At 44.0% G+C, this 16,305-nt stretch overlaps 1 protein-coding gene across 1 annotated transcript in view; it reads right to left on the reverse strand.

Moving 5' to 3' along the window:
• Positions 1-546: 546 nt before the first annotated feature.
• Positions 547-16,305, reverse strand: part of KCTD16 (potassium channel tetramerization domain containing 16) — a 165,783-nt gene continuing 150,024 nt past the window's right edge. Inside the window, exon 3 of the mRNA XM_005302855.3 lies at positions 547-2,119. Coding sequence (XP_005302912.1) covers positions 1,668-2,119 — 452 coding nt within the window. The 3' untranslated portion in view covers positions 547-1,667. The remainder of the gene's footprint in view (positions 2,120-16,305) is intronic.

Genomic DNA, 16,305 nt, shown 5'->3' on the forward strand with positions numbered 1-16,305 from the left:
CCAGCTTCCATCTGCAGCCAGTGGAAGGCCCATGTGGACCCATTGATGCAATGCATCTCTAGGTAACTGCTTTACAGACTGTTCAGACACCAATTTCATCCCACCAGATGCAGTCTGTACCTGGGACTCCCCTTCAGTACCCGACTCTTAACTTTTCAAATCCCATCCATGGGACCTTTGGCTCCCACTGGACTGTTGAGGGACATCAGGTTCTTACTGGTCTGCCTAAAGAATTAGCTTCGGAATGACAACTAAGATGCAGTTAGCTAGGCGAACCTGTCACGGAAGGACTGTGCTTTTTTGTTGTTGTTGCCTGGGCTCAGTAGGTTCTTGTACTGCTGTGCCTGCGTGCGGCCTCCCTTCCTCCCCGCAGTCCCATCAAACTGAGCTTGCTGATATTTTCCCGTTTATTATACATTATGGGTAACACATGGTACTAAATTAAGCCTGCCACCCACCGGATTATCCTACAGACTACAGAAAGGATGCTGATAAGGCAGTTTCCATTACAGAGTGTGTTTGGTTTCTATTCAATTTTTAATTTCCTTTTGAAATGTATCTAGCTGGAATGGCGTGGTGCCTGCCATTTTAACAATCAATTTCCTGCCAGTCAGAGCACAAAATGCATCTTATTAGGTTTATAATTTCTTATAATTGCATCTGCGTTGGATGGGAACGGGAGGCTGCTCTCCTCATTTATTTGGGCCAAAGACTCTTTGGCAGCAGGGTCTGGCAGGCTTACATAAATCAGCTGAGCTCACCGACTCAGCGACTTGACCCGCCATCAATGGATCCCCTTTCCAATTGGAATCATTCCATAATAAACCCTTTGTCATCCGGAAGCTTTGGGGAAGAAGTGTTGGAACAAAGATTAAAATATATATTGTTATCAAAAACTCATAGAATATTTTGCCCACAGTTGCAACAGACACAAGCACTTTTACAGTGCTCCGCTTCCAACCTCCCCTCGCCCCCAAAAATAACAGATGGAGAGAGACAGTCTTCTACTATTCACACCTCATAAAGCTAGAGGGGAAATGGAGCACACAGAGTGCTAACAATTGCTTTTTTTGTTGTTGTTGAGAAAGTGCAGTTATAAGGAGAGAACCAGAAAAATTTGTTAGGCAATATAAATATACACACATGTATATGTATATTCATGTGTATATATACGTATATATATACACATCCTTCATGTAAACTGGCACGACATAGCTTGTTCCTTTAAATCATGTACATCTGCCCTGCCCTGACTCCTCCAAATAAAGGAATTAAAAGGAGAACTCAAAAGGCATGTAGTTTGCGGAACCCCCCACAGCCACTGCCTGATCATGTGTAGGACTTTCTCCACCGGCACCAGGTGCATTTGTGTGTGGGTTTCTTTAGTTGGTGATGTTGTTGTGCCTTTCGTGTATAAAGTATTCAGCTTGCGTAAGACTAGGAGCTTACAAACAAAAGCATTTTTCATTGTGCTTCCACAACTTGAAAAATATCATTACCCTGTGACTATAAATGTTAAGGTGAAATAGGCAAATTAGGCAGTACTATCAAGATGGATTTTTTTTTGTGACCTAACAAATTGTTATTATTCCTTTTATTTCCGTATCATTAAGGATCTTGATCTGTAAATTGTAATAAGGTTATTTCCCCACTGCCCCGCCCCGCTCTTATAGATGATACTTTCGTAGCAGTTCGGATTGCCAGGGGTGTTTCCTTTCTGGAAACCTGTCTGGGATTTTGATTTTAAGGAAATCCTGGATGCATTTTTCTAACTCTTCCTCAATAGAGAGCTTTTCTTTCACTGCTTTTTTTTTGCTAGAGTTGGATTCCCTGGAGCCAGACGTTAGAGTTCGGAGCAGGTCACTTTTTCTTCGGATTTCAGACTGCTGAAGTAGCTGTACTGGGCCCTTCTTGATTGGCCGATCTAGAGTCTGTATGTTGGGCTGGCGGGTGACCGGGCCACAGATGACAGTCTCTTGTGGGGAGCTGGCTTCTGATTGGCTGTCACAGCTGGAAGTGGATAGTTCATTGCAAGATGTGCCACTTTCCCCCTCTTTATCTCCTTTGCCATTTTTGCAGCAGCAGTCACAATGGGATGAAGACCACCTTGAAGGCTCACCTAAAAGAAGGAACAAAGCACACAGTGTGGTTACAAAAAGCACGGACATCTGGGCTGTCGTACACACACAGCAGGGTATTCCTTCATATGCCACCAAATAAACTACTGTCTATTAAGTACACTTGTGCTAGTAGAAGAAAATGGGGAGGAAAGGAATCAGGTATAGTGGTTAGAGCAGGAAAAGCATCTCAGAACTCCTAGGTTCTAGGCTCAGTTTTCTCAGTATAATCTTGGGTAAGTCAGTATGGCCAACATCTTATACACATGGATCAGGACCTTAAACTCGCTGGGACTGATTCTCATTAACAATAATGCCCCTTTATTCCACTCTGGCAGTGTAAAGGGGCGTTAAGTCCACTTTAAGGCCCCTTTAGATTGCCAGAGCAGGGCAAGAGCCCTTAGTGCAAGTGAGAATCTGTTCATCTGTGTTTCAGTTTATGTATGTGTAAAATGGTTTTACTGTGAGACTTAATTAATGAATGTTTGAAAAGTGCTTTGAGATCCTCAGATGAAACCACTATATTAATGCAAAGAACAGTGTTGTTATTTTCTGAAAAGTGAACGATGATTGTTTCAGAAAGCCAGGGGTAAGTCTCAGGAGTGGTTTATTTGCTACTAACTCCATAGCAATTTACTAACGGGCCAAATCCTGAGATGCTCACTCAGATTCTTCATAGGCAAATTCCCACTGACTACAAGACCTGAATAAATTCAGAGTAAGGTCTTCAACCTTTGGCCCATCCCTTCAACCCTCACATTAGTAGTTCCACTGATGCCACTAAGATTACCTAGGTAAAAAAGGGTGTAGGATTTAGCCCAAGATCACTAATCCAGAAAAATAGGTAAATTATAAACTGACAACAAAATGGAGCCAATATCCAACTGGTTGTGCTTCAGCAAAAATCCAGTGTTTAAGCTAGTGCCTGCTGCCAATTCATGGCCAAAGTTATGGCCTATCAATATGTGAATGGTCCAGAAGCTCATTCTAGTGCTTGGTCTTCCAAAGGTTTTGATTTAATGAGTAAAGGGCCAGGCAGAAGGGAACAAAACATGCTTGAAGAGAATAGAATGAAGATATAATTCTTGTTCACAGAACAGGTGTCTCAGAATAAAAATCAAGCTACCTCTGAAACAGCTGCATAGACCTAGGAATTTTCTTACTTAGGATAGTCAAACTGTTCAGGTATTGACTGATGAAATGTTATTCTATGTCCCATTCAAATTTCCCCTTTAATAGTATGTCGTCAAGTTTGATAGGCTCAAAATCCAACCTATCTTTTTTGCTTATATATGTTTGTAATGCCCATTCATTCTTTCTGTTTTTAAAGAATTCTCCAATTATCTTTTTGTAAAATAAAATACAAAAGCCAAAAAAATTAGCACTCCTGAGCTATCCTACAATAACAAAACAGTCTGCACAGCTTAGTCTCATGAGCAACCCTACAACAACAAGCCAGGCTGAGCAGATTAGCATGACAGGCAGTCCTAAAATAATAATCATGGGCATCCCTACAATAACATGCTAGGGTGAAACCCTGGCTCCATTGAAGCCAATAGGAACTTTGTCCTTAACTTCAAATAGGACCAGGATTTAATCCCCGGTGTTTACAGCCCAGCACTCACAAAAAACCTACAAGACAAAGTTGGGAGAACTCCTCTGCCTAATGCGTTAATTTGAGTAACTTGGCTGGGTGTAGAGCACAAGTGGGGACGCACATGGAGTCATTTTGTACGCAGACACTGTTGCTGCTCTCAGGGCCGGCTCTAGCTTTTTTGCTGCCCCAAGCAGCAAAAAAAAGCGCCACCCCCAGCCGAGCGCCGCGCCGCCCCCCCCCCAGCCGCGCGCCACCAGAACCCCCCCAGAGTGCCGCCCCCCCCGCCGAGCGCCGCGCGCCGGAGCCCCCCCCTGCGCCGAGCGTCGCCGGAACCCCCTCCCGAGTGCCGAGCCCCGCAATGCCCCCCGCCCGCTGCTGAGCTCCGCAACACCGGAGCCCGCCCCCGCCCCCTGCCAAGCGCCGCCGGAACCCCCCTCCAGCGCCGCGCCCGCGCCGCACCCCCACTGAGCGGCGCGCGCCGGAACCCCCCCCCCCCCGAGCGCCGAGCCCCGCGCTGCGCCGCGCCGCCGGAGCCCGCCCCCGCCGGAACCCCCTTCCAGCGCTGCGCCCGCGCAACCGGAGCCCGCCCCCCCAGCACCATGCCGCCGGAGCGCCCCCCCCCCGCGGAATGCCGCGGCGCGCTCCCCCCGCCGCCCCTTACCACGTGCCGCCCCAAGCATGTGCTTGGGTGCCTGGTGCCTGGAGCCGGCCCTGGCTGCTCTCTATCATTGTCTCCTTACAGTCAAGTGTGCACTGCTTCATTATGTGGTTCCATCACAACCGCCTCTCGCCCCCCACACATGAGTATGCACGATACCATACTCCTGATAGCTCATTTGTTGAAAGAGCAAGAACAACTGCTCTCTGAGGTCCAGGGCAGGTTGTGAATTGTTGGAGACAGCTGACATATCCCTGTTGTAAGCAAACCGTGAGGTCTACATTCAGAAGTAGCATCCTTCTCACAATGGAGCACAGAGAAGAGAATTTAATCTAGTGGAGCCGACATCTATGTATCCACACACAAAAATACACCCCAATGCATTGCCTTGGAAATATGACTTCTTCCAAGAGAAAAACCAAAATGTTCTCTATGTCAAAATAAAATCCAGACTTCCACAGCCTGCAACTGCTATTGAGAAAGATGCTGTCATTATTATTTTAATCACCATCATATCTATACTTTCATTAAATTAAATGTAGCTATTCATTCTTTTTTAAAAAACAAACAAACAAAAAGCAGCACCGAAGTTCCGGTTATTGCAGACTATTTATGTGAAGTAAACATTTCTCATGCCACACACGCAAAAAAGTTACACAACAGTCATATACTGAAAATAAGGGAGCTGACTGCAAGAAGGGTTGTCTGTGTCAACATGTCTCTTGGACACAGAGTACAGGGATATTTTTTTTCATCTTCTACTGGAGAACTGCCAAATAGCCATAATCCACGATAAAGAAGGAAAGCTGGCATTGATAAAAACTGTTTCCTGACCAAACTGCCGAGATAATCATGGATTTAAATGTCATTTGGAAGCATCCATCTTCCCAGTAAATGTAATTATCACATCCAACTAGTGCAGATTGGTACCATTATTAAGGTCAAGAAAAATGTAATTCAGCATGCTGTAGCACAGTCTTATATCAGCACCACGGCACTTTATTCCACCCATAAAACAGCAACTGGGCATGGCTTTTAGTGCTTCACATGTAATACTTCACATTTTACTCATCCAGGGGAGCTTTTCTGCAATTTACACTATACAAATGAAACTGAAAGAAAAGCAAGTGGTTTGTACTTTATGGAAAGATTGTGGAGGACAGACAAAGCCTCAAAGACTTTCTGATCAGGCTGTCGTTAAGTAACTGGAAGGAGATGTCGTTCTGTTTTCTGCGTTCTGTATTTTTAAATGTAGGGTTGTCTCCCTTTCTGTTGCAGAGGCTTCTGGGAATCACTTGCCATTTAGTGCTTCAGTTCAGCTGTGGAGTGATTAATATTTTCGCTCATGGAGACTTTGGGCTAGGTTTTCATTTACACTGCACTATGCCGCTGTGGTCAAGGGGCTTTAAAATGAAGGCACACACTACAGTCATATCTTCTTTGGGGCCTCTTTACACACCAGAACTCTCTTAACTGGCTGGGCATTGTTGAAAAAACATGAGCACAGAGGTCCTGCTCCGGTTCCAATGGGGCCTCTTTTGCTCTGAACCTTGTGTGGGTGTAAAACACTCGCAAATGGTAGCATTTGACTTCTACTTGGCACTCATTTTGCACTGATAACAATGACTAAATAAAGGGCAGGGCAGGGCAGTGGTGAATCAGGCCCACTGAATGCAATAGAAGTGTTGCCATTGTCGCCAATGCTAGCTACACAGGCCCTCTGCAATCTTAATTGGGCCATGGCTGTTGGGCACATACTAAAACATGTAGTTGAATAGAAACTGCTGATTTTTCTTCCATGAGAAAGTCAAGCCCACTGGAGTGAAACAGGATTTTGCAAGCTCACAGAATGCTCATGCATTCTTTAAAAAGATGCACTGCTGAAACCTGCCACACCTGTTTTAAAATTTTTCCATCTTGCTAGTAGCTGTGAACAAAGTTCACATTGATTGTAGATACAGTTGGAAAAAAACTTCCCCACCCTATTACTTGCTGTTCCATGTCAATGATAAAGGAGTCTTGCAGTCTGTGTGGCGAAATTTAATTCATAGACTTGCTTCAAGACTGGTTCTTTATCTAGTCTGAAAAAGTCAATAATGGCTAAATTGATTTTTTTTTATAATTCTCCCAGCTCTGGAAAAGACATTGCACACACGAGGCTCAGTACAAACTGATTGTGTGAAATTTGGAAAAACACATCCATGAGCCTTATTGATTTGCAGCTTCTTATTGTGGTTGACATTTTAACTTGATGGCATTTTTCCTCGGCTGCAACTACCTATTGTTTCCTGGTAAGAAGAGAACTGGTATAGAACTCCTGTACTGCATAAACAGAAAATGATTTATTCCAGCAAGCAACTGCAAGTGTTCAAAAGGCAGAAATCCATCAGGTGCAAACTAGCTGATAGGGATGTACGTGACTGCACTCTGGACCCTTGGAAAATATCAGGAATCCAGTAAACAGCTTTCTTAAAGTGACACTGTTAACTTAAAAAACAAATTTCTTTCTGAAAATATTAAGTTTGATACAAATGAGAGATTAGAAGGAAAAATAAGTTTCTCTCTTTTTTTACTGTGTTTACTTTGTGCATTTGACAGCACTTTGTGCATAGTTACTTTCACTGTATTCTCCTGTACGGTCAGTCATTTCTCCCCGTTGTCTGTTTGTGTCTTTCATAAAGCAACTATGGAAGGGAAACACTTACATATTTAGAAAAATGGTGTTGTAAACCCATGAAAATTAGCAGAGGAAGATCGGGAGCAGAAGTAGATGTAACTACTTTTATCTTGTTTATTTAATTGACTAGATTTCAAGTTGACAATGACGCTGTAATTAAAACATGTAAAGAGGAAACCCATTTTAGTAATGCTACTCCTACCTATCTCTTATATAGCATTTTTCCTCAATAGATCTTAAGGTGCTTTACAAAGGAGGTAAGCACTGTTATCCCCATTTTACAGATGGGGAAACTGTGGCACAAGGGGTAAACTGACTTTCCCAAGGTCACCCAGCAGGCCAGTGGCCAAGCCAAGAATAAGACCCAGGTCTCCTAAATCCCAAAGCTATCCACAGAAGTTAGAGACACAACCTATCTCCTTGCCTGTGCAGGATTCTTCCCTACAGCACAGTCTCTAGAGGGTTTTGTGCCATCAGGCTGAACGTGTCCCTAGTGATGGAGCTTGAACCACTTCTTCTGGGAAGCCATTCCACAAATTAATACATCGATCTCATCAGCAGCAAGATTTTTTGATACCAAGCCTGAATTTTTCCTTCCTTGATTTCATCCCATTATTCCCTATTTATACCCCCCATCTACCACATTATGAGCCAGATCCTCAGCTGGTGTAAATCAGCACAGCTCCATGGACAACAATGGAACCATGCCATTGACACCAGCAGAGGATTTGGCCCAGATTGGCAGTGACCATTGCAAAGGTGCAGAGAGGGGGAAGAGTGCCTGCCAGGAACCTCCTATGCAAGGACTAGAGATAATCACAGACCATGCACTCAGGAGGGGTTGCTCCCTCCATCCTTCCTAAAAGTAAGGAAGCGGGTGGACAGGGCCACCGTGGGGAGGAAGCTTCAGAGAGAGAGCGAGGGAGAGAGATAAAATATTACTCCAATATCTTGAGATAGAAAGACAGGCCATGCATCATTTCCATTGTAATTATGTTCATTCTCCACCCAGCCCCTTCAGCTAATTTCTAGCAAAGGAGTTTACTATTTGCCTAAAAAGTAAATTTTAAGCAAATACTTATGAATATTCAGAGAATTCATATTTAGAATCTGTAATCCTGAGTAATCCCATAGGAACTATGCTCATCCAGTCAGGGAACAAAGCAATAACATGCAACCTATGTGTGTAATCAAAACAGCTTAAATTTTAAATACAGTAACTCCTCACTTAACGTTGTAGTTATGTTCCTGAAAAATGAGACTTTAAGTGAAACCATGTTAAGTGAATCCTATTTCCCCATAAGAATTAATGTAAATGGAGGGGGGGGGGGTTAGGTTCCAGGGATTTTTTTTTTTTTTTGCCAGACAAAAGACATTATATACATTTGAAACTATTTTAAACAAGCAATTTAATACAGGTATAAGTTTTAAACAATTTTAAAGAAACAATTTAATACTACAGTCATCACTGCTGAGTATGAAGCTTGGTTGAGGTGGTGAAGTCAGAGGATGGATTGTCTTCTTGCTGTTCTTGCTAGCACAGGCACTGACTTTGCCGGGGGCAGGGGGCTCAACCCTTGGCCCATCCACTCCACCCCTTCCCCCAAGCTCCCACCCTTGACCCGCCTCTTCTCCCTCCCCACCTCTTCCCCCTTTACTTCGCACGCTGTGTCCTCGCTCCTCCCCCCTCCCTCCTGCCCGGGGCAATCAGCTGGCTTGCGGCATTTAGGAGGCAGGAGGGAGGGGGGAGGAGCGAGGACTCAGCACGCAGGCTCCCCTTCCCTCTCCCCCCCCCCCGCCTCCTGCCCGGGGAAATCAGCTGGTTTGTGGTGTTCAGGAGGCAGGGGAAAGAGGGGGAGCCTGCGCAGCGAGTCCTTGCTCCTCCCCCCTCCCTCCTGCCTCCTAAATGCTGCAAGCCAGCTGATTGCCGCAGGCAGGAGGTGGGGGGAGGAGGGAGAAGGCGCTGATCTGCAGGGTCTGCCGGCGGGCAGGAGGCACCGGGGGGCGGGGGGGTTGGGGGCATTGGGAGGCTGCCAACTGTGGAGAAAGCAGGCAGCCAAACAACGTAATAGTGGAGCAGTGCACAACTTTAAATGAGCATGTTCCCTAATTGATCAGCAACATAACAACGAAACAACGTTAACCGGGACGACTTTAAGTGAGGAGTTACTGTACCAGACACCTGAACTAGTAGTGAACAAGTTCCTGACCAAGAATTATTTTAAGGAAATATTCAGTGAACAAATCCACTCAAGAAAATTGTGATTCTATTCATGATCCATTTGCAAAGAGGATAAGAGGTGAAACTCAATAAATCAGTTGTTATAAATTTGTCACACTGCTCCAGTGATATGTTTGGGATCCTTTTATTGTATACCTCATTCCACAGGTACATTCAATAAAAAGTTGAAACAAAACACAGATGTTGCCTTAATTTCCCTGTTTAGGACAAATCCTGCAGCTTTCTCTCAGGTCAAAATCCCCAGGCCAAATTCTTAGCTGGTATAAAAGTACTGACAGTGAAGTTATGCCAATTTACACCAGCTGAAGATGTGGCCCGCAATGACTTAAATGGCAGCTTTACCTAAGTAAGAACTACAGGACTTTGCCCTCCAGGTGGGACTGGAAAGAATCTAATTCAAATTATTCTCCTTCAGTTTATAGGATGATTCACTGACTGACTCCGTGGTCTGCGACAAACAAAGTGTATGCTTCTTTACCCAATGCTCTTCACAAGGATTAGTCACTGGTAAACATGGGCAAGATTTCTGTACCAACCTGAATTGGATATTGTCTAGCACCTTACCATGAACACATACTTTGATCAGAATTCTACAAGAGACTTCTGATTATCTCCTACATTTAGTGCATAAGGCCCTTTTATCTTCAAGGATCTCAAAGCACTTTACAAATTTAAACTAATACACTGCATGAATATTGGTCACATTATCCTCCACTGAAACACAGCCTTCTGAGGGACTCAAAAAGGCAACCTTTAAAAGAACAGTGCAGAGCAACACTAGGCAAAGGTTTAGGACAGGAAGTGGAGACTATCAGATCCAGAGGGCTGGATAGACTTGCGCCTAAAGCACAGTTTGGGAGTATAAAGATTGGGTTCAGTTCACAGGACTCTCTTTGTGATCCTGTGCAAGTCAATTCTCCTCTCTGCCTCAGTTTTCCCGTCTCTAAAATGAGGATGAAATGTTTCCTTATTAATGTATATTAATGATGGGTGAAATTCCCCCCACCCCCACCCCCACCCCCAACACACACAAGGTCTATCTATGTACCACTTTAATCCCATTTACTTCCTCAGAATAGGCTTAAGCAGGATTCAAGTTGGGTCCTGGCCTTGTGTTGCCCTCCCCCCTCTCACCCCAAAGGGGCAGATTTCACCTCAAATGGGTTTATGTAATCACATTTTAGCCTTTAGTTCACAATCTGTTCATTTTAACTGTCCGCAAATTGCTATTCATGGTGTGTGATCGGGCAACTAAGGCTGTCTACACCGGAGTTGGCTAGCTCTGATCAAACCCTCATGCTAAAAATAGAAGTGTAGCTGCAGTGGCGTGGGTGGTGTGATGGTTTAGCTGCCCTGAGTATGATCCCGTTGATGACCCTAGCTACGTACTTGGGATAGCTAACCCCTTTCGCCACTCACATCGCCTCAGCTACACTTCGGTTTTTAAAACTCTAGCTCAGTCACAGCTAGCACAAGTGAGTCCCCTCAAACTGGAAATTATATTCTCTAGCTACCATGTAGACCAGGGATCGGCAACCTTTGGCATGTGGCTCACCAGGGTAAGCCCCCTGGCAGGCCGAGCCGGTTTGTTTACCTGCCACGTCCACAGGTTCAGCCGATCACGGCTCCCACTGGCTGTGGTTCGCTGCTCCAGGCCAATGGGGGCTGCAGGAAGCAGTGGGAGCTGAGGGATGTACTGGCCGCCGCTTCCTGCAGCCCCCATTGGCCTGGAGCAGCAAACCGCGGCCATTGGGAGCCGCGAATGGCTGAATCTGCAGACATGGCAGGTAAACAAACCGGCCCGGCCCGCCAGGGTCCTTACCTTGGCGAGCCACATGCCACAGGTTGCCGATCCCTGGTGTAGACTACGCAATGGCACAGGGTATTGCTCTGTTCTCTGTTAGATGACTAGAACTTCTTAAACAGAACTTCTTAAATGACTAGCTCATTTTTGGTCTGACTTTCCAGATGGAGAGTCATTAATACTAAAATCCCTGAAACAGTCAGGAGTTTCAGGACTGAATATTTTAATGAATACTCAGAAGCTGTCTGGTTACTCACAAATAATAAAAATATGGCATCACAAACAACAGAGCACCCTGTTTCTACTAGAAATGTAAGCACTGCCATGCCAGATCACACCAATGACCCATCTAATTCAGTATCATGTCTTTGACCATGGCCAGTACCAACTGCTTCAATGGAAGGTGCAAGAAACCCTGCAAGTAGGCAGTTCTGTGATGCCCTCTAAACAAGAAAAATGTACTGTTAACTCCCAAAGTTAGAAGCTGGCTCATGCACTGAAGCTCCCTTCTCAAACTCTTGTGGTTTTTGTTATTTATTATTGTAACTGTCTATAATATTGTAACCCTGCTTTGAATCACACTCAGTATTTGGCATCAGTGATTTTGGCAGTGAGTTCCACAGATTAATCAGGGACATTGTGTGAAACAGTATTTCCTTGTATTTGTTTTAAATTTCCCTCTTTCAACTTCATACTCTGCCCCCTTGTTCTTGTATTATGACACAGGATTATTAGCAGTGGCAAATCTCTCTTCTTTATGTCATTCGCTATTTTGTATTACTCATGAAAGTATTCTCAAATAACATTCTGCAGAATTCAAACAGCCCTGTTCTATAGAATGACCAACAAATTAAACAGCTAAATAGCCTAAAATTTCTTAGCCAGTCTTATAATAATATTTGTAAGGGTGTTCTTGGCTCACTGTGATATTTGATTTGAAACTACCCATGAAAGCCAATAAAGAGAACAGAACTAGTCACCATGCTCCTACGATTGCTTCCCTTTTTCCATTTAAGATGATCACATCAAGAGAAGAACCATGACCAAACTGCAATCAGACCATTTGAAGTGTATGCTTAATTGAACACAGAATAAGCCTTTTGTACATTAATTAAGATCTAATAACTGCTAATTCTACTTAATGAATATTCAGCAACTATGGGCACATGACAACCAAGCTAAGACGAAGAAACTAAAAATCTACTCTGACAGCAGAACTGTGAAAACAGGCCATATCCCAAGCCCAGAGGCAGCTAGGGTGACGAGACAGCAAGCGTGAAAAATCGGGACGGGGGTAGGGGGTAATAGGAGCCTATATAAGAAAAGACCCCAAAATCAGGACTGTCCCTATAAAATCGGGATATCTGGTCACCCTAGAGGCAGCTGAACCCACTGCATATCCCAAGGGAGAAACCCTTCTCTCAGGGTGACCACATAGTGACCATTAGAAGAGACCTTGGAGTCCTGACTGTTCAACACCACAGAGTTTAAGGCCCACAGCTCTGGGTAGAGAGGAGGAGGTTCTATACCCTTCAGAGGTTTGCTGAGGAATCTGTGCTATGGACCAGGATAGCAGCACAGAAGCATGAGGGCTTCATGAAATTACTTGGGATCTGTGGGGTTCTCCTCATCTTTCCCCATAGAGCCTTAGGATCTTCACCTTTCTGTAGCCCTCTAAAGCCCTTCCTTCTGAGTGGAGAATCAAACAGAAGTTCTGGGGGTGCAATATGTAACACTGAATCAGAATCTGCTGTGTATATCAGTATATTGTATACTAAGTGGTTTAGGATACACCTGTGGATTTAGTTTTCTGTCACATTGCCATGATGACTGCATCACTGAAATAGTCTCATCAACTGCAAATGGTCCAGGCACTGACCTCCTTTTGGCCTAGAGATAAAAGTATACAAAACACCTCTAGTCAAAGAAAACAACTTGACTGATTCAGCACACCACAGGATTCGGCCCTAAGAGAATCAACTGGCAGTGTTAAAAGCAGGGACCTTTCAATTGCCAGCCCCATTTATCTTCTATGTTGAAAATAAATTTACAACCGGAGGGAAAAAAATCTATAGCTCTCTCTCTCTCTCTCTCCTTTTGATAAATATATTTTCGACAGTTTTGGGAAAGGTGTGAAACGTTGCTAAACATTCTCTTGGAGATCAAGGAGCCCAGTTTACCGGTTTCAAACTGCTGTAAATCAACTGGTTCTACTGGAATTACTCCAAAATTACTCAGGTGTCAGTGAAATCAGAATCACACCCAGGCTTTCAGGCTACATAAAGTGCCATAAGTGTAATTTTTATTGGCTTCTGGCTACAACTGTGCGAACCTCAGGGTTTTACACTAAAACCCCATGGCGTCATCATTATAAAGATAACATATCACACTAGTCAGACCAGTACATAAGGAAATCTAGAAAAAGAGGAAGAAAGCAAGGGAGGAAATTGAATTGCCCTTTAACATTTAATGAAGTGTGTGTGTGTGGGGGGGGTAGTTTTCATTAGACCATCTTCTGATAATAGAAAAGGGAAGAAAAAGAAGCTTTTAAGAATTAAGCAGTAATGCATAAAATATATATCTGTGTGAATCAGTATCAAATTAATTACTGTGCAGCTTAACCAGTATTTCAAATGTTAGTTCAAACAGTGCTGCCCACTGTATTTCTGCCACAAATTCCAGTTTCAAGTTGAGTCCTTTCTACATTGATTTCAGAGCTCACCGTCCCTTTTTCTAAATGTCATTCCAAGGCCCAAGCTGTTTTGCCACAAGAAGGGTGAACAGGTCCAATTTTTTTCCCATGCCAATGATGTGCAAATAAATAATAACTGAAATATGAAGGAAAAGATTTTCCAAGGTGAGTGCATCATCCGCAAAACAGTGTGAGCACCAGTCATGTATGGATAGCTTTTTTTTCATGTGCACGAGGTATACCTGTGCATGTGAAGATCTGCCTGCATGCACAGTTACCCAGTTTGTTATTTTGCAAACTCACTTTGTGTAATGTTGACCCTTCTCAGGCACTGTGGATTCCAAAAGTTTTACTTAAATTCTTCGTTCTGTTGAACCAACCTTGTGTCTGTTGAAGTCAATGGCCAAACTCCCATTGACTTCAGTGGTGCAGAATCAGGATTAGGAAATCAGGATTAAAAGATGTGTGGATAAGCATAGGGAGAGCTCTCCCTGGTCTCCTTGCCTTAGGACAATTTGCTTTCCCTGAATTCCCCTTCTTCTCTGACTCACGAAGTCAGCTCTCATCAGGGAGAGGAATTTGAAATGGGAGGAGCAGAAAGAGCTGATGTCTGGCTGTGGGATTTGGGAGGCTCTCAACCTCTTGTCAGGGGTGAAGAAGTAGCAACCTCTCCTCTCCAGGAAGATTTGTCCCACCTGCTGGGTCCCCATGCACTCTAAGAAGTGAAAAGAAGACGGCTGTTACTCTGAAATCTAAGAAGTGAAGAGAGGAAAATTCTCACACCAGCTGCAGCATTTTGCATAACATGTGTTCTTTGAAATGTCCTAAACTTCTAATAGGCTGGACACTGCATCAGGCATCTGAACAATTTCTGGGGAAGAAGCTTTCAGACCCATATTTTATTTTTATTAGATTTATTTTTTTATCAATACAAATACTCCATCCTGGTAGAGAAGGGAGTGGGGAGAACCAGGAATGTGCCTCTCACCAACTGTACACAAAGAACACACACGTTTGTTTGCTGCTGATGGGCCCAGTGGTGCTGGAACAATTTTTATAGTGGGGGTGCGGCAGAAACCATGTATCTGGGTTGTTATTACTACTTCAAGCCAGGGGGGCGGTAGCACTCCCAGCACCCCTAGTTCCAGCACCTATGTATGGGCTTACTTGGGGACAGCAGAGCCTTTCAGATAGATTTTTAATCCTGTCCCAATTCTCTTCCGTTTGTTGCGTCCTGTCACTAGATGATGATTCAATGTGGCATCATCACCTCGTTACCAGTGGTGAGAGCCACCACAATTGTTCTGTTCCCACCTCTTTATTTTGGATCTATTTTAACCACTGTGGAGGTGAGAAGCAAAATGGGGAGAAACAGGGGTTTGTGAGAAGAGACCAGAGGGCCACTATCTCAACAGCCAGTCAAGAGAAGCTACTTGGACAACCAGCCAGCAGAACTCAGCTGCCAACTCGGGAAAGACAACCTAACCAGCTTGTATACTGAGCTAACTAAAACAGTCCTTGATTCTACTATGTGTGAATTTGGCCTGAAATTAACTGTCCTGGTTTGGAAAGAAGAAAAATGTTTTTGCTCAACAGAAAGGAGACAGCACTGACTGTTCAATTATGCCATGGAGGCCAGTTTGACAGCTCTTGTCTCTCTCTCTACCGTACATTAAAGCACTTATTAGGTTAGGCCGTCTGTTCCTGCACACCTGCTGGGGGTTGCTTGATTGACTCCATTGACTGGGTGCCTGGAGTCTAATTCTACAATCAGGATTCATTACATTGTTTGTAAACAATGACAGACTATGATAAATATGCATTTCAGTTAATTACTGCCTTCCCGGGTGCCGTACCACTTTCTCATTTTCACCTGCATGTCACGTCTTAGCACCTGATCTTGCCTTCCTCTGGCTGTGACTAAGTAGATCTGCTTGGGATAAAACAGATCAGACAGACCCACACCCAGGGCCAAAGCCTGAATGCTGCTAAGCACCTGCTGTGCACCTTCAGTTACTATTGACTTCAGCGAAGGCTCCCTGAACCTCCCAGGAGCTGGTCCTCAGACTGTCCCATTTTCGTAGCTTTAGATTATTCTTTGTCCTTCTCTTTTTATAAAAAGATCTCAAAGATCTTTAAAACCATGAATGAAGAAAGCCTCACAACTCCCCGCCTCCCTTTAAGGACAATATCGCTCTCCATTTTACGGATGGAAGAACTGAGACACAGAAAGAGACTTACCCAATATCACACATGCTTGTGTCGGTATCAGAAGCAGGAACAGTCCCCTGAAAACCCTGATTCTGAAACTCTAATCAACTTGTTCTACCAACTGAGCTGGGAAGCAGACATTCCCTAGAGGTTTCATCTGATTTCATTAAACATAAGTAGTTATTTAGGTGCTACATACAGGACAAACTTGCCTCAGTTTGCTATTGCTACAAATATGTGAGACTGAACATTGGATACCATAGGCCAAATCTGCAGCTAATATAACAGTAATTTACACATGCTGAGG

The sequence above is a fragment of the Chrysemys picta genome, chromosome 8 (genome assembly GCF_011386835.1).
Source record: "Chrysemys picta bellii isolate R12L10 chromosome 8, ASM1138683v2, whole genome shotgun sequence".
Classification (NCBI taxonomy): domain Eukaryota; kingdom Metazoa; phylum Chordata; order Testudines; family Emydidae; genus Chrysemys; species Chrysemys picta.